The 22,277-nt window shown below is 42.5% G+C and overlaps 3 protein-coding genes across 3 annotated transcripts in view; all 3 read right to left on the bottom strand.

Annotated features, from left to right (window-relative positions):
- Positions 1 to 22,277, bottom strand: part of LOC309490520 (uncharacterized protein) — a 327,836-nt gene that overhangs the window by 272,688 nt on the left and 32,871 nt on the right. The gene's annotated exons all lie outside the window — the stretch shown is intronic.
- On the bottom strand, positions 11,573 to 12,035 carry LOC309490566 (histone H2B-like). The gene has a single exon (XM_082159802.1). It carries the CDS (start codon positions 11,991 to 11,993, stop codon positions 11,619 to 11,621), a length of 375 nt encoding a protein of 124 aa, XP_082015928.1. The 5' UTR covers positions 11,994 to 12,035; the 3' UTR covers positions 11,573 to 11,618.
- LOC309490573 (histone H4) lies at positions 12,700 to 13,116 on the bottom strand. The gene has a single exon (XM_082159808.1). The coding sequence runs from the start codon at positions 13,063 to 13,065 to the stop codon at positions 12,754 to 12,756; it is 312 nt and encodes a 103-aa protein (XP_082015934.1). The 5' UTR covers positions 13,066 to 13,116; the 3' UTR covers positions 12,700 to 12,753.

The following is a 22,277-nucleotide window of genomic DNA, read 5'->3' as shown; positions in this document are numbered from 1 at the left end:
ATCCAGTCTCGAGGTCATGAATGCATAAACTAACTTTTCTGCATCAGAAACTGATAGCATATTACGTAGCTTAGCAATGTTTCTAAGGTGGAAAAAGGCTGTTTTTGTAACATATGAAATATGATTTTCAAAAGACAGGTTGCAATCGAGTATAACACCCAGGTCTTTTACTGTAGAGGATAAAGTAACAGGACATCCTATGATGTTAAAGTTGTATTGTGCGAGGTTTTGTGGGCAGTTTTTTGAACCGATAAGTATTACCTCTGTCTTGTCTGGATTTAATAAAAGAAAATTACGCGTCATCCAATCTTTTATATCTTTAACACACTCTGTCAATTTGGAAAATTTCGCGTTTTCATCCGGCCGTGATGAAATTTGAGTGTCATCAGCATAACAATGGAAACTAATTCCATGTTTCCTTATAATATTTCCAAGTGGCATCATATATATCGAAAATAACAGAGGGCCTAACACAGATCCCTGCGGCACTCCATAGTTTACTGGAGTTATGATCGATTTAAATAGACAAAATGGTAGCGGTCAGATAGGTATGATTTGAACCAGCTTAATGCTTGTCCTTGAACACCAGTATCATTTTGTAGTCGATCTAAGAGTAATGTGTGATAGTATCGAACGCAGCACTAAGATCAAGTAAAACTAGTATTGAGATACAGCCTTGGTCAGAAGCTAAAAGTAAATCATTTGTGATTTTAACGAGCGCAGTTTCAGTGCTATGATGCGGTCTGAATCCAGACTGAAACTTTTCATAGATATCATTTTGTTGCAAGAAAGATCCCAGTTGAGCGGACACCACTTTTTCTAATATTTTAGACATAAATGGAAGATTTGAAATGGGTCTATAATTTTCTAGATTATTATGATCTAATTGTGATTTCTTAATGAGAGGTTTTATAACTGCCAGTTTAAATGTTCTTGGAACATGACCTAAAGATAAAGACGAGTTAATAATATTGAGGAGAGGCTCTTCCACTACAGGTAACACTTCTTTCAGTAGTTTAGTTGGTATAGGATCTAATAAACATGTTGTTGTTTTAGATGAAGTGATAAGTTTATTTAACTCTTTTTGTTCTATTGTTGTAAAGCACTGTAATTGTTCTTGCGGGGTGATAATTGAAGCTGAATTATAAGGCGCAATTGAAGATTGAACGTTTACAATTGTGGTTCTGATGCTTTCTATTTTCTCAGTGAAGAAGTTCATGAAATCATTACTACTGAACTGTAACGGGATATTTTGTTCGGGTGACGTCTGTTTATTTGTTAGTCTAGCCACGGTGTTAAATAAAAACTTTGATTGTTTTGGTTGTTTTCTATTAGTTTGCGGAGGTGCTCAGCCCTGGCCGCTTTTAGGGCCTTTTTATAACGTGACATACTGTCTTTCCATGCGATTCTAAAGACCTCTAAATTAGTTTGTTTCCATTTACGCTCTAAAATACGGGTTTCTCTCTTTAAAACATGCGTAGTATTGTTGTACCATGGTGCTTTAATTTTCTCTCTGACCTTTTTTAATTTAATAGGTGCAACCACATCCAATGTTCTAGAGAGAATGGTGCTCATAGTGCTAGTTAGTTCTTCTAGTTTATCTGTTTGTTTGGGTTCAGGCAGCAGCTGAGACAGATTAGATAAGCAATTTGAGAAATTATCTGTGGTGGATGGGAGGATTGTTCTGCCTGGTTGATAACGCGACGCCGCATGACATATTACAGCAGTACGTAATATGCAAGTTACCATGTAGTGATCAGTGACATCATCACTTTTTGGAATGATATCTATATCGGTTGGATCGGTTCCATGTGATATAATTAAATCGAGTGTATGATTAAGACGATGAGTTGGTCCGGTGACGTTTTGCTTGACACCAAATGTATTTAATAAATCTGTAAACGCAGCCCCTAACGCATCATTTGGATTATCTACGTGTATGTTAAAATTATTGCTTTATCGACATTGACTAATAGGTCTGAGAGAAAATCTGCAAACTCTTTTAGGAAATCAGCGTAAGGCCCTGGCGGTCTATATACGGTAGCCAAGGCTAGAGATAATAGGGATGTTTTTCTAACATCTAAGAGCGTAACATTTAGTACAAGTACTTCAAATGAAATAAACTTATAACCCGTTTTCTGAGTAACATTGAGAATATCTCTATAGATGGTTGCAACACCGCCGCCACGACCAATCAGGCTCATGCTTATAACAGTATCCAGATTGAGTAGACTCATTTAGACCGAAATAATCATTTGGTTTAAGCCAGGTTTCAGTAAGGCAAAGTACATCGAAGCTATTATCTGTGACTATTTCATTTACAATAACTGCCTTAGGTGTGAGTGATCTAATGTTTAGAAGACCTAGCTTTAGAAATAATTTTTGTTTACTAATAGCAACATTTTCTGTTTTAATAACAATTAGATTTTTCCTAGATCCTACAGTAGATTTATTATTTGATCTCACTAAACGAGGAATAGACACGGTTTCTATGCAATGTTCTACACTAGTATTTATATCAGTTAAATTGGTGCAGCAGAGACTATGATTTGGACTTTTGGTTACTAGTCAAAGGGTATTTAACATTTTGGATATGTTATCCGACAGAAGATCCGCTCCGAATCTGCTTGGGTGTAAGCCATCAGCACGTAAAAGCCTAGGATGCTCCCAAAACAGATTCCAATTATTTACAAAGAGCAGTTTCTGCTCAATGCACCATGACATTAAACATTCATTTAGCGCAAATAATCTGCTGAACTTTTCATGCCCTAATCGGTACGTGGGAAGCGGTCCTGACACAATGATCGTTGTTTCAGGCGATGTGCTGCGTACCGTATCGATCAGATTCCTGAAGTCTTTCTTCAGAATCTCCGTCTGGCGCAGCCTGATGTCGTTCACTCCCGCGTGCAGGACCACAGTTCCGACGCGCTCGTCACCGTTCAGGATCTCGGGAACGCGAGCAGCGATTTCAGAAACACGAGCACCAGGAAAGCAGTGACTGTGCACCTTACTTTTACCTAACGTAGCGTGTACGTGCCGAACGATGGAATCGCCGATGATCACAGCATCGCGTTCTGTTTCGCGAAGAGGGGAGAAGCGGTTTTGTGTGGATAACTCGAAAACCGGGAGGGTCGGAGAAAGTCTTGGTCTAAACCTGACTCGCGTCTTCCGCTGCGGAACCACCCAGGCTTCGTGGTGGCGTGTTGGAGCCGGAGTGAACGAGACCATGGCTGATCGCGACCGATGCTGAGGAACGCACGGAGTAGACGCGGTCGGAGTCAGCGGGTTAGTAACGTTAAACACTGATTTGTGTGCATCGGCGCGTGATGTTTCAAGAGCTAAACACCGGTCTCTCAGCTCGGCCTGTCTCAATAAAAGGTCGTGGATCTGTTTCCCAACAGCTTCCAGCTCAGACTGCAGTGCGTGCAGCTCAAATGTGTCCTCACCTGCACCAAAAGGTAGACTACTTTCATCTGATATATTCGCCATTTTAACAGATGGACAGTGAGTTAGCAACGAAGCTACCAGTGATGCTATCAATATTAATACTAATTTATGACTGAAGTCTTGGATATAATCCGGGTTTTTTTTAGTGGTAGGGGTGTAGAGTAGACGAACGATAGGCGAAAACATTTTTTTGTTTGTAAGTGAGTGTGGAGAAGACGCGTTCAGCCGTGATCCACGGACGTAACCTTTAAGAGTATCCGGCGTTGGATCACTAATAGGCTTGAGAGGCGTCTGCTCAACAGTCCGCGTTGTAACTATGAGGTTTGAGCAGTAGTGCTTCTCAGTGAGGAAAAGTAGAACGTTGTAAGTGAGTTTAAAGAGAAAAATCTATTCGATAGAGCTCCAAAAACAACAATGCATTCAGACGCGACGCATGTGCATTCGTATTGTGTAACACAGATGTAACACGACATCCTTTCAAACAAACAGAGAAAAGGGGGAACAATAGACATGGTTTCAATAATTTAGCAATCTGAAAGAAAGTTTATATTCATTTTTAAACACAAGACTAATGTTTTAACTTCAGAAAAGTTCAACATTTGGTGGTGTAACCCTGATTTCTGTCACAGCTTTAATGCATCTTTGCATGGTGCATCAAACAAATTCATAATAAAAATAAATAAAATAAAAAAATAAATCACGTCTATTGATATAGTTTTAATATCATACATTTAAGGCAATTGTTAGGGTTGTTTGTTTGTTATTCTTGTGTTTGTTTGTGTTTTCTTTATTTTTAATATTTTTTGTATATATTTTGCAACTATTTAGTAACTTTATATATATGTTTAACAGGTTTATTTTTTTTCATTCTCTCTTTTTGCATTTGTAATATTTTTTTTCTACCCCTTGGCAGATCTTGTATCAATTAAGTAACTTAGATTTGATAAAAATGGGCAGGTCTTTTAAAATAACTATTTACGTCACTATACCATTTACAACATCAGGCTTTTTGCTCATTTTAGAAAACTGTTACAAACTGAAAATGTTAATTTTATCTGAAATGCTGTTTTTCTTAAGAATTATTCTCACGTCTGTTAATATAACATTACTATGGAAGCTTGTTTCCGCCACTGAATAATAAATAAATAATAATAATTGCGACTTTTTATCTCACAATTCGGACTTTTTTTTTTTTTCACAATTGCGATATATCAAACTGTCAGAATTGCGAGATATGAAGTCAGAATTGTGAGAAATAAAGTCGCAATTGCGAGATATAAAGTCAGAATTCTGAGAAATAAAGTCGCAATTGGGAGATATAAAGTCAGAATTGCATGATAAGTCGCAATTGCATGTTATAAAGTCAGAATTGCGAGATATAAAGTCGCAATTCTGAGAAATAAAGTCGCAATTGGGAGATAAAGTCAGAATTGGGAGATATAAACTATTCTGAGGTAAAAAAAAAAAAAAAAAAAAAAAAGTCCGTCTTTTTTCCCCGAATTGGACTTTATATCTCACAATTCTGAGAAAAGATGTCAGAATTGCGAGATATAAACTCGCAATTATGTGTTATAAAGTCAGAATTGCGTGCTATAAACTCGCAATTGTGTCTTATAAAGTCAGAATTCTGACTTTATAACACGCAATTGCGAGTTTATATCACGCAATTCTGACTTTATATCTCGCAATTCTGACTTTATAACACGCAATTGCGAGTTTATATCTTGCAATTCTGACATCTTTTCTCAGAATTGTGAGATATAAAGTCCAATTCTAAGGGGAAAAAATACAGACTTTTTTTTATTTTTTTACCTCAGAATAGTTTATATCTCACAATTCTGACTTTATAACACGCAATTGCGACTTTATATCATGCAATTCTGACTTTATATCTCCCAATTGCGACTTAATTCCTCAGAATTGCGATTTCAAGATTCAAGATTCAAATAGCTTTATTGGCATGGTGAAAGAAATCTTTACATTGCCAAAGCATCCATAACACTATACAATAAAATAATAATAATTATTATTATAATAATAATAATAATACAAATAAAATAAAAATTACATGAAAATAAGCATAGCAATAAAAATGTCTAATCTTCTAATATTTATACAGTTGGTAGCTCTGTCCTGCTGGAGGCTCTTTTGTCTTGACAGGACCTCACGTACCGGGCAGCCAGGGTTGAGCTCGCTGGGCTTTCTCCAAGCAGGAGTGGGAGTTTGTCCATATTTGATTTCTGATGGAAGTCTTTCTGGTGGGTTGTTAAAAGGGGATAGAAAGTGTCCCTAATGTTTGTATAATTGGGGCAGGAAGTCAAAAAGTGTAGCTCTGTTTCCACTTGATTATCTGAGCAGTGAGGGCACAGTCGCTCTTCCTTCGGCAGCCAGCTCTGTCCGTGTCTGCCTGTCTCTATGCTCAGACTGTGTTCACTGAGTCTGTACATGCTCAGGACTTTCCTCAGTTTAGGGTCGCTCACTTTACTCAGGTATCCTGCCAGTTCATATCTTCTGTTTAGGGCCAAATAGCATTCCAATTTACTCTGTTTGTCTGTTGCGTCTGTCCAATGTTTGAGGTATTTTTCTTTTTGTTTTAATTATTTGGTTTGGTCTGGCTATGTTTTTATTGTCAGTTTGTGACGTCAGCTCTAAGACCAATCGGCCGAGGGCGTTTCTCTCTGGCTTCAGCTCTTGGTGGGTCAGGGCTTTGTGATGGAGGGTCTATTCATTGCTATTTTTTAAGTGGGCATGGAATTGAATGGCTCTTTTTTGAATGGTTATCACAAGGGGGTATAATCCTAATTCTGCTCTACAGGCATTATTTGGGGTTTTGCGCAATATTTTGCACAGCTCGGTCTGCAGAGTCTCTATTGGGTGTTTGTCCCATTTGGTGAACTCTTGGTCTGTGAGTGGACCCCAGACTTCACACCCGCAGCGCGATAGGCTCGATTACTGTTTTGATTATTTTTAGCCAGATTCTAATTGGGATGTCAATTTGGATATTTCTCTTAATGGCGTAAAAAGCTCTCCGTGCCTTGTCTCTCAAGTCGTTAACAGCTTTTTTTAAATTTCCTGTGTTGCTTATATTTATGCCAAGGTAAGTGTAGTCCTGCATGTGTTCGAGGAGCATGTTGTCCAATGTAAAACTATGATATTGGTCTTGGCGGCTGGGTCTTTTTCGGAAAATCATTATTTTTGTCTTTTTGGGGTTAACTGACAGGGCCCATGACTGACAGAAGTTGTGCAGGAGGTCTAGATGCTGCTGTAGACCCTCTCTAGTGGGAGACAACAGCACCAGATCATCAGCAAACAGAAGGCACTTGACTTCAGTGTCCAGTAGAGTAAGGCCAGGTGCTGCAGACTGACCCAGAGCTCTCGCTAGCTCATTTAAGTAGATATTGAACAGCGTGGGACTTAAGCTGCAGCCCTGTCTCACTCCACGACTCTGAGGGATGAATTCTGTGTGTTTGTTACCAATTTTAACTGCAAATTTGTTGTTTGTGTACATTGATTTGATGATGTCATATGTTTTTTTCTCCGATGCCGCACTGGATTAATTGAAGGAAAAGACCTTCATGCCAAATGGAGTCAAAAGCTTTTTTGAAGTCGACAAAGCATGAGAAAAATTTACTTTTGTTTTGGTTGATTTGCTTGTCGATTAAGGTATGGAGAGTGTATATATGGTCTGATGTGCGATATTTAGGTTGGAAGCCAATTTGACATTTGCTCAGGACATTTCTGTCTCTGAGGAAATGGGCTAGTCTGCCATTTAGGATGTTGCAGAAGAGTTTGCCTAGGTTGCTGTTTACACATATACCACGGTAATTATTAGGGTCAAATCTGTCTCCGTTTTTATGGATTGGGGTAATAAGACCTTTGTTCCAGATGTTGGGGAATATACCTAAGATGATATTGAAGAGCTTGAGAATGGCTAATTTTAATTTGTGGTCTGTGTATTTAATCATTTCATTTAGGATGCCATCGACACCACAGGCTTTTTGCAATTTCAGGGTTTGTATCTTTACATTTACATTAGTCATTTAGCAGACGCTTTTATCCAAAGCGACTTACAAATTAGGACTAAATTAAGCGAGTCATCATGAAGAGGCAAAAACAACGCAAGAAGTGCTCAAAATACAAAGTTCAGCCATTAGTCAGAGTAGCATAAACCCGACAAGTGAGGTTTTAAAGGGAAGGGGAAGGGGAAGGGGAAGGGAATTTTTTTTAATTAATTTTTTTTAATGAGGTTAAGTGCTCACGGAAGAGATGGGTTTTCAGCTGTCTTTTGAATGTTGTCAGGGATTCTGCATTCCGGATGAGGGTGGAGAGAGTGTTCCACCAGCATGGAACTATGAATGAGAATGTTCTGGAAAGTGATTTTGTGGCTTTCTGTGATGGAACCACGAGACGTCGCTCTTTGACCGATCGTAGGCTTCTGGTAGGGATGTAGACTCGTAGGAGTGAGTGAAAGTAGGAGGGAGCTGAGCCTGTGATAGATCTGTAAGCAAGCGTCAATGCCTTGAACTTGATGCGAGCAGCGAGAGGTAGCCAGTGCAGAGAGATGAACAGAGGAGTGACGTGGGCCCTCTTGGGCTCGTTGAAGACAAGATGAGCTGAAGCATTCTGAATCATTTGTAGAGGTTTAGTTGCACATGATGGAAGTCCGGCCAGGACTTGTCTAATAGTTCAGCTAGTGTCATTGGAGAGTCTAAGGGGTTCTGGTAGTCTTTGATGGTTGATTCTAAAACCCTTAGTTTGTCATACAGGACATTTTGTCCCTGATTTTTGTTTATATCACTAAAGAGGTTGGAGAAGTGGTTTATCCAAACATCTCCATTCTGGATGGCTAGTTCTTGATGGTTAATTTTGTTTAGTGTGTTCCAATGTTTCCAGAAGTGGTTGGATTCTAAGGATTCTTCAATTTCCCTGAGTTGACTTTTTGTGTTTTGTTCTTTTTTCTTTCTTAAAGTATTCCTATATTGTTTAAGTTTTTCATGATAGAGATGACGGATGTTCTCATTGTCAGCATCCCTGTGTTTCTGGTTGGATAGGATTCTTAATTCTTTCCTACGTTTTTTACAGTCGTTGTCAAACCATTTCTCAGTGGCATGTGGTCTTTTTGGTTTTCTTTTTGTGGTTGTCAAGTTGGATAATGTTGCTGATACCTCAAATATTCTGTTCAGCTTGTCTACTGCTAGGTTTGTACCTTCACTATTGTGCGGGAAAGGAGTGGCAAGGAATTTATCTAATAGGGCTTGAATTTTCGGTTGTTTAATTGTACTTAGATATGTATCTTTACTGTTTTGTTTCCATCTATACATGTTTCTAAGTGAGCGGAGCTGGGTTTGTGTAGATGCTTCTTGGTTGGGCATTGCTCTGTTTAAGTAGAGGGTTATTTTACTGTGGTCTGATAGTGGGTTTAGTGGGCTGACTGTGAACGCTCTGAGGGAGTTTGGGTTAAGGTCTGTCAGAAAATAGTCGACTGTACTGTTACCGAAGGATGAGCTGTAGGTGTATCTACCGTAGGAATCTCCTCGAAGCCTGCCGTTGACTAGTGTGCGACACAGATGAAGAAGATGTGTTCTGCTTTTGTTTGTTGTTTTATCATAATTGTGTATCTGTGTGTGTATAGGTGTGGGGAGGACATCTCCTCCAGGCAGGTGTTTGTCCCCCTGAGAGTTAAGTTTGTCCAGTTCTTCACCTGTTCTGGCATTCAGGTCTCCACAGAGCAGCACACTTCCTTGTGACTGGAAGTAATTAATGTCTACTTCAAGAATGGAGAAACTGTCTTCATTAAAATAGGGAGACTCTGCTGGAGGGATATAAGTGGCACACAGGAAGATGTTTTTCTCTGTGTAGAATTGTCCTGTTTTAGCTACTTTGATGGCATGGGCAAGATTTGATTTGTACCAAATAAGCATGCCTCCCGAGTCTCTTCCTTGTGTCACTCCAAGCAGTTTAATGGATGGGATGATGAGTTCTCTGTAGCCTTTGGGGCAGCCGGTGGGTCCGTCTCCTCTGCTCCATGTCTCCTGCAGGATGATGATGTCTGAATTTTTTATTTCTGAGTTGAAATCTTGGTTTCTGCTTTTGAGGCCAAAGGTAGATGATCTCAGGCCTTGAATATTCCAACATGCTATAATAAATGCTTTGTTGTCCATGGGGTCTTAGTTTTGGTGATAAGTTTTGACCTATGACAGTAGGTGTGAGCAGATGAGGTTGAGCATCTGACGGATGTCTCTTAGTTCTGTTGATGTGGCTTGCACTGGTGCTGTTGTGGATGTTCTGCTCACTATCTGAGCGTAGCTGTGTCTGCCCGGGGCCTGCGGGGTATGAGGAGGGCAGGGGGTCGGCAGGAGTGGCTTTTTACCTGGCCTGATGTGCTGGATGTGAAGGTGTGAATGCTGGGAGGAGATGCTCAAGTGCTGGTTGGGATGGTCTCAGCATGTGAGAGTGTTGTTGTCTTGACGGAAGTCTTCTGGATGTTCTCTCTGGGGGCATACTGTGCTTTCTTACAGGTCTGGGTGGAGGTTGTTTGACTCTGTTGCTCCTGGTGCTGTTGTGGTTCCGACTCAGGGCCACATCTTTTAGGGTCACGGCGAAGACAGGAACAGCTGACTTGTACAGATGGACATGGTCGTAGAGGCATGAGGGGTCCAGGGTGGGGTGGTGTGCCAGGTGCACATTGGGTTTAAGTGCACAGGAGCGGGAGAGGTGGGCATTCTCTCTCTCTCTCTCTCTCAAGTTTTTATGTTGAAAGGAATGGCTACTGTTCTCTGCTTTTCAACAAATCATTTGCACACACATTTCTGTCATTTTTCTATCTGAAGCTATAGTTGCCTGCAACATTGAAAGCTCCAGTCTCTGTGTTTAGTGCAAAAGCTCAGGTGACTGCCGCCGGCTCGGGATAAAATTCATGCAGGACAGTCGTGCCGTGTACCAGCTGCTTTGACGCGATTATCAGGTTAACTGACTCGTAACGAGTGCAATATCTCACGACCTACCGAGTGTCCGAACTCGCACCGTGTACGCCCGCCTTTAGTAGATTAACGTGGGAGGATTTGAACTTGAATAACGATGTGTACTGGCGTCTTTCCGCAGTTAAAACAACATTCCTTCTGATGTTCATTCATGTTTATTTGATGCTATAAATTAACTAGAAGAAAGAGATGATCGGTTCACGAGCAGCTTTATCTAAGGCTCTACAGCGATCTGTCAGAGCGTTGTCAGTGTCCTCTCTGCTCCGCGATGTATGTTTCACTACACGAGAAGAACATGGTGTGTGGCGTGAGAGCAAAGATTGAAAAATGCAACAATTTTGTGATTGGCTGTAATGTGGTGGGCCAAGCTTCTAATTGGGTGGGCCAGGCCCCTATTAGTCTATTATATGTCTATTGTTCCCCCTTTTCTCTGTCTGTTTGAATGGATGTCATGTTATATCTAAAGACAATAAGTTGTTGATTTTTTCTTTGCCATTTTCTAAAACATAAAATAAAAGCTCTAAATGGCAATGTTTTTACTTTAAATTTGGAGGAAATGTTGTCAGTAGTTTGTAGAATGATCATTTTACTCAAACACACATAAATAGTAAATCCAGAGACATAACATTTTATATTTGACTTGTCTGCACACATATTTTTATCTCAAGATAGAAAACACAGCCATCTTTCTTTTTACTGTGTCACGATCAACACATTATGGTAATTGTGTATGCATTGCTGCAAATCCATCTTGTTTTAGGACTTTTTCTTCAGATATTTCTCTTAAAAACAGTAGAATAAATAGTGATTTCTAATATTCATTGGTATATTTTTAATTGGTATAAAGCACACATGCCTGTTGTAGGAAGGTATAAATACAGTTGTGGTTTGGTGTTGATGAGATTTACAGAAGTTGGAAAATTCTGTTATAGTTCACCATTTACGCAATGATCAAGAAACAAAAAGACAGCTACCTTTTCCACATTTTTAAACTAATGGCACACTGAAAGAGATGGATTAAGGCTATGAAACGTGCTCAGCCAAGTGTTGTCATCAGTGTTTCTATTAGAACTAGCAGATCCATCAAATTCTCATGGAATAAAAGCTGTAAATAGTAAAACAAAAGCTCTTTATCGGAAAAAATGGGTGGCTCTTAAAAGAGCCTTTGGGATAGTTGAAGTCAGGCACGCCTCACTTTGAGCTGGTGTATTTGGTGACGGCCTTTGTGCCCTCGGACACGGCGTGTTTGGCCAGCTCTCCGGGCAGCAGAAGACGCACGGCGGTCTGGATCTCTCTAGAAGTGATGGTGGAGCGCTTGTTGTAGTGCGCGAGGCGAGACGACTCACCGGCGATGCGCTCGAAGATGTCGTTGACAAAAGAGTTCATGATGCCCATCGCCTTGGAGGAGATGCCGGTGTCAGGATGAACCTGCTTCAGGACTTTGTACACATAGATCGCATAGCTCTCCTTCCTGGACTTTCTGCGCTTCTTTCCTCCCTTACCGGCGGTCTTGGTGACGGCCTTCTTTGAGCCCTTCTTGGGCGCCGCCTTTGCTGGTTCAGGCATGATGATGAGAGATAAAAGATTGACAAAGTTATGTTCTTTCCAGTGCGATACAGAGGTATTTATTCACTGCCCTATGCTAATTTTCAAAGGGTTACGGGAATTCTCTGATTGTCTGTTTTCATAGGCCGAACCCATAAGCTCGTACTTCATTGGACAACTCAAAGTATAACGAGGGCCAATCACAGGCCGTTAAATAATAGTCCCGCCCACTGCTCCATGAACGACACCCTCCATCAAGTTTCCGTTGTTTCGTTTCCCGCTCTTTTATTCAATATTTTTTGAGAAAATAAGCGGTTCCAATATTGTGCATCATGATGTAATTTTTAAACCCCTTATAAACCTATTGAGGGAGTTTGGGAGAAAAGAAACGAATAATGGTCAGACACTCTTTAAAAACAGTGTATCCTCATGAAATTATTGTTAAGATGTTTAAATGAAAGAAAAAAATAAAATACAAGCTCATTGAACCGTTTGTGTACAATATAACATTTTCGTCTTCTTCACTTCTCTTAACTGTGATAGCCTACTATGTTGATCTAATTGCTAGTTTGAATTGTTAGTTTCCAAAAAAAGAATATTCGTTAAATTAACCTTTAACACAAAAACAAATGTTTATTTTTATGTGTGAGCTGTAAAAAAAGAAGAAACAAAGAAGAAATTATATGGCTGATATAGTCAAAATATTGACTCTTTTTGTGGCAGAGTGTGTGGCTCTTAAAAGAGCCGTTGTGTTTGTGTGTTTTTTCCTGCTTTCAGGCGTTTATCCGCCGAAGCCGTACAGGGTGCGTCCCTGTCTCTTCAGCGCGTACACAACATCCATGGCGGTGACGGTCTTTCTCTTGGCGTGCTCGGTGTAAGTGACGGCATCGCGAATCACGTTCTCCAGGAACACCTTCAACACTCCGCGGGTCTCCTCGTAGATCAGACCAGAGATGCGCTTGACGCCGCCGCGGCGAGCCAGACGACGAATGGCAGGTTTGGTGATTCCCTGGATGTTATCACGCAAAACTTTACGGTGGCGTTTAGCGCCTCCTTTCCCGAGCCCTTTACCGCCTTTGCCTCTTCCAGACATATTTCACTCGAACTTACTCAGTCGATCAATGAAAAAATATATACTGGTGTGCGTTACAAGGAAACCTTTTACATTCGCTTACAGGACCTGACAGAAACCAGTGCTGCGTCACATGACACACACGCCTTCCCCAAAATATAGATAGATAAATATATAGATAGATCTTTATTGTCATTGTATGCGATACAACGAAATTCTGTTGGAGCAGTCCTCTCCAGATAGCAGCATAGTAAAAAAAAAGATAGAAATATATAAAAATATTCTATATTCCCATGTACACATACACATCCATATACCTGCATACATACATACATATGCGCAAATGCACATACACGTACATACACACATACATACACATACATACATACATACATATATATATATATATATATATATATATATATATATTATACATATATATACATACATATACGCATATACTCACATTTACACATATACATACATACACAAACACATGCGCACACACATACACACACACATACACTAACACATTCTCAATAAATAGATAAAACAGCTAAAACAGTAAACACAGCAGTTATTGCACAGAGTCTGATTGCACTGAGGGGGTAAAAGAGCGGTGAGAGATGTGTGTATCTATGTCTGCATGTATGGGCGTGTGCATGATTTTTGTAATATTTTCACAGCTCTGGGGAAGAAGCTGTTCCGGAGTCTATTTGTATGTGTGCTGGGGGTTCTCAGTCTGCCTGAGGGGAGGGTGGTGAACAGGGAGTGTCCGGGGTGTGAGATGTCCTGCATGATGTTTGTGGCCCGTGTGAGAAGACGGCTTGAGTATATTTCACTCAAGTTCGGTAGGGGGGAGCCAATTATTCTCTCAGCCGTCTTGACAACCCGCTGCAGATCCTTTCTTTCTGCTGCTGTGCAGCTGGAGTGCCACATGGTGCAGCAGTATGTCAGAGTGCTTTCAATTGTTCAGTGATAAAAGCGCATCAGCAGTTCCTGAGGGAGCCCATTGCGCTTCAAGGTCCTCAGGAAGAACATCTTCTGCTGGGCGCCTTTAATGGTATGGGAGGTATTCTGGCTCCAGGTTAGATCCTCTGCAATGTGCACTCCCAGAAACTTAAAGGTTGCCACCCTCTCCACCTCCTTCCCATTGATATACAGTCCGTTGTGGTTTATTTTGTTCCTTCTATAGTCAATTATTATTTCTTTTGTTTTCTTAATGTTGAGGTTGAGGTCGTTGTCCATGCACCAAGCTGACAGGTTCTGGACCTCTTTCCTATAGGCTATTTTGTTGTTGTCTGACATGAGTCCCACTATGGTTGTGTCATCGGCAAATTTGATGAGAGTGTTGGAGTTGTGTGAGGAAGTGCAGTCGTGGGTGAAGAGTGAATAGAGGACTGGACTTAGGACGCAGCCCTGGGGGACGCCGGTGTTGAGAATAATGCTAGAGGAGGTGTGATGGTTAAACCTGACACGCTGGGGTCTATTGGTGAGGAAGTCTCTAATCCACTGGCAGAGAAGGTCACCCAGACCCAGTATTTGTAGTTTGTTAATCAATTTGTCTGGGTTGATGGAGTTGAATGCAGAACTGTAGTCAATAAATAGCATCCTAACATAGCTGTTGGGGGTTTCCAAGTGTGTGAGGGCTGTGTGCAGTGCTACAGATGGCGTCATCAGTGGATCTGTTGGTCCTGTATGCAAATTGATGTTGATCGAGATCAGGAGGAATGCGGGCCTTGATATGGGGCAGTACCAGTCTCTCAAAGCATTTCATGATCACTGGCGTGAGAGCCACTGGCCGGTAATCGTTCAGGCTTGTGATAGCTGAGGTTTTGGGTACAGGGATTATAGTGGCGGTTTTCAGACAAGTGGGGACTATGGCTTGCTGTAATGACAGGTTAAAAATGCATGTAAATACTGGAGTGAGCTGGTCAGCGCATTGCTTCAGCACTCGTCCTGCAACTCCATCAGGCCCCGTTGCTTTATTGCAATTGATGTTGTGTAGTGCTCTCTTTACCTGGTAGGTCAGAAGAGTGAGTGGCTGATCGCTCCCTGAGGAGGTAGTGTGTGTAAGTGAATCCAGTCCCCTGTTGTAGCTGGAGCTGGAGTCTTCAAAGCGGGCGAAGAAGGTGTTTAGCTGGTCTGGGAGAGAGGAGTCAGTTGAGGTGGGGTTACTGTTGCTTTGTTTGTAGCCAGTAATGTTCTTTACACCCTGACACATTGCACGGGGGTTGTTGTCATTGAAGTTATCCTCAATGCGTCGTTTGTATTTCCGTTTTGCACATGTGATGCCTCTAAGTAGGTTGGCCCTCGCCCTTCTGTACTCCTCCCTGTCCCCTGATCTCAGCGCTGTGTCCTGAGCTCTGAGCAGCTCCCTCACCCTGTTGTTGAACCAGGGCTTTTGGTTGGGGAGCACTTTAATTTGCTTTTCTGTTGTTACAATGTCCGTGCAGAAGTTGATGTAGGAGAGGACTGTGGATGTATGGTGCTCAATGTCTGTATGTTCAAAGAGCTCCCACCTGGTGTTATCAAAACAGTCCTGCAGGGCTGAGGAGGCTTCTGCAGTCCAGATCTCCACTGTCTTTACCTGGGGTTTGATCCTGCTGATGATGGGCTTGTAGGCTGGTGTCAGGAGCAGGGATAGATGATCAGACTGTCCAAGATGAGGTGAAGACTGGGTTTTATAAGCTCCGGGAACATTTGTGTACACCTGGTCCAGTATCTTGATATTCCTTGTTTGAATGTGCACATTCTTGTAAAATTTGGGCAGAACTGTCTTCAGGTTAGTGTGGTTAAAATCCCCTGCCACTATAAATATGCTCTCCGGGTGTCTGTTTTGCTGGTTGCATATGGCATCATATAGCTTACCCATGGCTATTTTAGCATTGGCTCTGGGGTGCACATAGACAGCAGTAATAAAAACAGATGAAAATTCCCTAGGCAGATAGAAAGGCCTGCATTTCAGCATCAGGAACTCCAAATCCAGGCAGCAATGTCTCTCAATAACAATAGAGTCTGTGCACCAACTGTTGTGGATGTATGCACACACGCCTCCTCCTCTTGACTTACCAGAGTCGGCTGTGCGGTCTGCACGGTAGAGGGAGCGACCTGCTAGCTCCACGGCTAGGTCAGGGATGTTATCATGCAGCCAGGTCTCAGTTATAACCATGATGCAGCAATCCAAGCGGTTATTGGTAATCCGCAGCCTTACGTCGTCCAGTTTGTTAACAAGGGAGCGGGCATTTGTGAGGAAGATGCTGGGCACGGCAGGTTTGTGCGGGCATCGTCGTAGCCTAGCATGAATGCCGGCTCGCTTACCCTGCTTCTGCTTCCTCTCACATCTCCGCCTGCGTCGCCTCTCTGTGGGTCTGTTGATCTTTCCTGTTATCCCATTGTCCATCATAATTTCCCGTGGAAAATATCCAGAATCACTGGGTGCACGTCCGAAACAACAGTCTTTCAGACGCAAGATTTCTGTTCGCGTATAGGTTATAAATTTACTAATGCCACTATCACAGAGGGAGCTCCGGGTCGCTGCGACTGTGCGCGCCGCCATCAGAGAAATCAAACAGAGAAACCTATAGCTAGAGCACATGTGATTTTATCCCAACCCTTTGTTTCATATTAAAATTCAGGTTTCATAAAATGTATTTCACAAAGATCGTAATAAATCACAGCAGTACTGGTTTATAATGAAAAGTGATGTTCTACAAGGTCACTAAAGTAAATGAAGAGGGACACAAGATGACATATCACAATATTAAAGTTAAATTACTAAATAACAGAGTGGCACATCTCTGTTATCTTCTGTTTATGCCTGTGTGTGTTTGCACATGTATATTTTAAGTGTATATTTGCCCTTTTAGTAATGGGAATTTAGAAAACACAAACAATGGAGAAAGACAAAATTACTGTATTAAAACTGCAAAGCTAAGATGCAGGATTATGTTTGATACTCTTTCACAACTTTACTGACTACATTTGAACCCTTAAAGAAGGGAAGTGGAAAATAAGCAAATCATCCTTTCATGTCACTTTTATATAATATAGACTTTTCAGCTGAGCGCAACGTGTTTCAGAAAGAGCTTTATTTCCAAGTGTGCTTGCACCCACAAGGAATTTTTCTTGGTACTGAAGCTTCCAGTGCACATATACAAATACAAATACAACAAGAAACATAGTAATACAAATTCTAAGAATAAAATATATATATAAAAAAAAAAAAATAGTATAAAAAGTAAAAAAAAGGGGTCACAGTTGGGTTTAGTCTGAATAAACATTTACAGATTATGAACATATTTACAGTATTTTGAGAAGTATGAATAATATAAATATAAATATCACCTGAGTTAGAGAATATTACACTAGACAGTGGGAGTCTAGTGCATGTTACAGATTATGAACATATTTACAGTATTTTGAGTAGTATGAATAATATAAATATAAATATCACCTGAGTTAAGAGAATATTGCACTAGACAGTGGGAGTATTGCACTTGCAGGCATATGCCTTGGGGGGCATGTTAAGTGTTCAGAAGGGAAATGGCCTGTGGAAAGAAACTGTTCCTGTGCCTGGATGTTCTTGTGGCCAGTGATCTGTGTCGCCGTCCTGACGGTAACAGTTCAAACAGGGGGTGTCCAGGGTGAGTGGAGTCTGTGATGATTTTACCTGCTCTCTTCCTCACTCTGGAAGAGTACAGGTCCTGGAGGGTTGGCAGGGGGGCACCAATAATCCTCTCTGCTGTCCGGACTGTCCGTTGTAGTCTCCTGATGTCCGATTTGGTAGCTGAACCAAACCAGACAGTGATGGAAGTGCTTAAAACAGACTCAATGACGGCTGAGTAGAACTGGATCAGCAGCTCCTGTGGCAGATTGAACTTCTTCAGCTGGCGAAGGAAGTACAGTCTCTGCTGGGCCTTTTTCACAATGGAGTCAATGTGATTTGCCCACTTCAGGTCCTGAGAGAGATGGTAGAGCCCAGGAACCTGAATGACTCCACTGCTTCCACAGTGCTGTTCATGATGGTGAGAGGGGGGAGTGCTGGGGATTTTCTCCTGAAATCCACAATCATCTCCACTGTTTTGAGCGTGTTCAGCTCAAGGTTGTTATAGCTGCACCAGACAGCCAGCTGTTCAACCCCCAGTCTGTAAGCAGACTCGTCACCATTTTGGATGAGACCGATGACGGTGGTGTCGTCTGCAAATTTCAGGAGCTTGACAGAGGGGTCTTTAGAAGTGCAGTCATTAGTGTACAGGGAGAAGAGCAGTGGGGAGAGAACGCACCCTTGGGGGGCGCCAGTGCTGATGGTGAGGGTCCTGGATGTGAGCTTCCCCAGTCTCACTCGCTGCTGCCGGTCTGTCAGGAAGCTGGAGATCCACTGACAGATTGAGGATGGCATGGAGAGCTGAGTCAGTTTGGCTGTGAGAAGATCAGGGATGATGGTATTGAAGGCCGAACTGAAGTCCACAAATAAGATCCGTGCATAAGTCCCAGGTCTGTCAAGATGTTGCAGGATATAGTGCAGTCCCATGTTGACTGCATCATCCACAGACCTGTTTGCTCTGTAAGCAAACTGAAAGGGATCCAGAAGGGGTCCAGTGATGTCCTTCAGATAGGCCAACACCAGTCTTTCAAACGACTTCATGACCACAGACGTGAGAGCGACAAGTCTGTAGTCATTAAGTCCAGTGATTTTAGGTTTTTTGGGAACCGGAATGATAGTGGAGCGTTTGAAGCAGCAGGGAACTTCACACTGCTCCAATGATCTGTTGAAGATCTGCGTGAAGACTGGGGCCAGTTGGTCAGCGCAGGCTTTTAGACAAGCAGATGAGATGCCGTCTGGGCCTGAAGCTTTCCTAGTCTTCTGTTTTTTGAAGTCTCGGCTCACGTCCTCCACACAGACCTTAAGCTCAGGTTGGATGGCAGAAGGGGGGAGGAGAGGGGTTGCAGGAGGTGATGGTGGATGTGTGAAGTGCACATCAGAGCGGGTGTGAGGTGTGAGTCTGGGCTTCTCAAACCTGCAATAGAATGCATTGAGAGTGTCAGCCAGTTGTTGATTCTCCACAGATCGGGGGGATGGTGATTTGTAGTTGGTGATGTTCCTCAGGCCTCTCCAGACTGATGCCGGGTCGTTGGCTGAAAACTGGTTTTTCAGCTTTTCAGAGTAGCTTCTTTTAGCAACTCTGATCTCCTTTGTCAGTCTGTTTCTGGCCTGGTTATACAATATTTTATCCCCACTTCTGTAAGCATCCTCTTTGGCATGATGTCATAACGTGTCCCGTGGAGATCAAGGGGAGGTGATAGATAGGCTCAGGACTCAGATATCATCCAACGATTTTTATTTCATGCCAGTGAAGAAGTAGGGGTGAATATATTCACAGTGTTATGGCAAAAGAAAAAATTACAAAATTAAACCAAAATAAACATACACTTAACTCAGTGCAAACTTTGATGTATCAACAAACAAAGAAAAACAAATTGCTACAGGCAGCAAAATCTTCATGAATACATTCAGCAATATGACCCCCTCTTTACCATCCTCAGGTTCAGTTTAGACTGTCTTATATAGCCTAGGACAGGCTCATTACACTCAAGACCGTACCAACTGCAGGGGCAACAATACCAAAAACCTTTGTAGCCGAAACATATGACCATTTAACTTCCAAAAACAATTAAAATAAACTCATTCAGATATTTAAACTAATTGTAGACACCAGAAGACATTTCTCCATACCTACATAAACAAAGGTTAAGTTCCCTTCCCTATTAATAGAAATGGTTTAACCCAACACAAGAAAAAGGGAAACTGTAGTCCCGCCCCCTCCTTTGAGGAGTCACAGGAACAGGAAATGGTGAGTAGACAACATGTGGGGTCACTGTTTGCAATGTGGAGATAAATACAGATTTGAAATAATAAATAACAAAAATGCATAATTACAACTTGTCTCTGTGTGGTTAATGAGAACAAACAAAGGAAAACTATAATAGACATAACATGTTGTGATGACCGCTGATATGTGCACCTATCTGCAACCAACCCAAACAGCATGTCTTAAACTTATTGTAAATTAATGTTATGTAATAATGAACCTAAGGGACTGCACCATAGTCAAAAGAAACACAAAACCATAAATAACAAATAAAGATACATAAGCCCATAAACAGATTGTAAAGACTTCGGCTGTGATGACGTCATCTTAGCACCCGTCATCACACATGACGAAGCTGTTTGAGTTCCCCAGTAAACCATGGTTTATCATTAGTGAATGATAAGAATGTCCTGGTAGGAATGCATGTATCCTCACAGAAACTGATATATGATGTTACAGTATCTGTGAGCTCATCCAGATCGGTGGCTGCAGCTTCAAAAACAGTCCAATCAGTGCAATCGAAGCAGGCCTGTAGATCCTGCTCTGCTTCGTTGGTCCATCTTTTTACAGTCTTTATTACAGGTTTAGCTGATTTCAGTTTCTGCCTGTAGGTCGGTATAAGATGAACCAAACAATGATCAGAGAGCCCCAAAGCTGCCCGTGGGACGGAGTGATACGCATTCTTTATCGTGGTGTAACAGTGGTCCAATATATTACTGTCTCTGGTAGGACATGTAACATGCTGTCTGTATTTTGGCAGTTCACGGGAGAGATTTGCTTTGTTAAAATCCCCAAGAATGATTAAAAGAGAGTCTGGGTACCTTTGTTCCATTTCAGCTATATGTTCAGCCAGCTGTTGTATCGCCGCGCTCACACACGCGTCTGGAGGAATGTAAACATTCGCGAGAATGAATGAGGAAAACTCCCGCGGCGAGTAGAAAGGTTTACAGTTTATGAAATGTGCCTCTAAATTAGGAGAGCACATCTTCTTCAGTGTTGTTACATCTGAACACCAACTTTCGTTAATGTAGAAACACAATCCACCACCTCTCGTTTTCCCCGTTAGTTCCGCGATGCGATCCGCTCGGAACAGCTGAAAGCCCGGCAGATGTAGTGCGTTGTCCGGTATGGCTTCACTCAGCCAGGTTTCAGTGAAGCACAGAGCAGCGGAGTTTAAAAAATCCTTGTTAGTGCGGGTGAGGAGAAGAAGTTCGTCCATTTTGTTAGGAAGAGATCGGAGATTCGCAAGATGAATACTGGGGAGTGCAGTGCGGAGGCCGCGCTCGCGGAGTTTAACCAGCGCGCCAGCGCGCTTCCCGCGCTTGCGTCTGACCGCGCGTTTGAACAACACCGCTGCCCCTCCGACGAGAATGTCCAGTAAAACGTCTGAGTAATCAAAATCTGTAAAAAAGTTGTCTGGTGTGTGTTTCCTAATGTCCAGTAGTTCGTCTTTGGTGAAACTGATAGGAAAAGAATGACTAAACGCAGAACAAACCAACAAAAACAACACAATAACTGGAGAGCTCCACACCGAGGCAGCCAGCATTGATCCAAGATGTTTCTCAACGCCCCGCTCTCCCCCACCGGCCTCTTCGGCCCAGCGGTTAACGGGATCGTTGACCGCTTCTCGGAGGTACAAAAGACCACGCAGGCTATGAACCTCTTCCTGCCTCGACGCTCGAGCTCAGCCGCACGCCGTCCACGTGACCAGCCTGCACAAAGCTCCACACAGCGTCCAGCTCGACCTCCGTCTTCGCAGCGACGACAGGGCCCCTCCCTCACGGGGACCTCGACTTAAGATCGCGCTGAAACCCGAGCCCGCGAAGTCCCCCTAGCAGCACTAGGGAGGAAAAGACGGTTAAGTCCCGCTGCGGCCGGACCACCGTCAAAGCTTCACGCTCTGTCAGTCCCCGTCGTCATGGCTACTGCAGACGCTTATCTAGCTTGCCCACACCTACCCACTGCCCGCTCTGTTACACGGCCCATCACTACCGGTCACTCGCGGTGTGTAAGTCCTGTGCCCGCCCCCGAGCGCTCACATATACTAACGAACACTGCACCCCCAGCACCGCTCTCGCGCGCCGTCCATCGCACAACATGTTCCCCGTCCAAAGCCACCGGGATAATGTGTGTAAAACGGCCAGCCATCTCTGTATGCGAGCCGCCGTATTCAAGCACCGAGAGCGCGCGCACCGCGCCCGCGCCTCCGAATCAGGTTCTCGAGCCCGTACATCACGGCTATCGGAACCCGGAGGCCATTCTGCCCTTAGCTATACATGTAAAAGCATGGGAAGCTATTCCAGGCGTGTCAGAATGGGTGCTGAGCACAGTGAGAGAAGGCTATTCACTGCAGTTCGCTCG

The sequence above is a fragment of the Leuciscus leuciscus genome (assembly GCF_965113295.1).
Source record: "Leuciscus leuciscus genome assembly, chromosome: 25".
NCBI lineage: Eukaryota > Metazoa > Chordata > Actinopteri > Cypriniformes > Leuciscidae > Leuciscus > Leuciscus leuciscus.
This window is presented reverse-complemented; position numbering and strand designations above follow the sequence as displayed.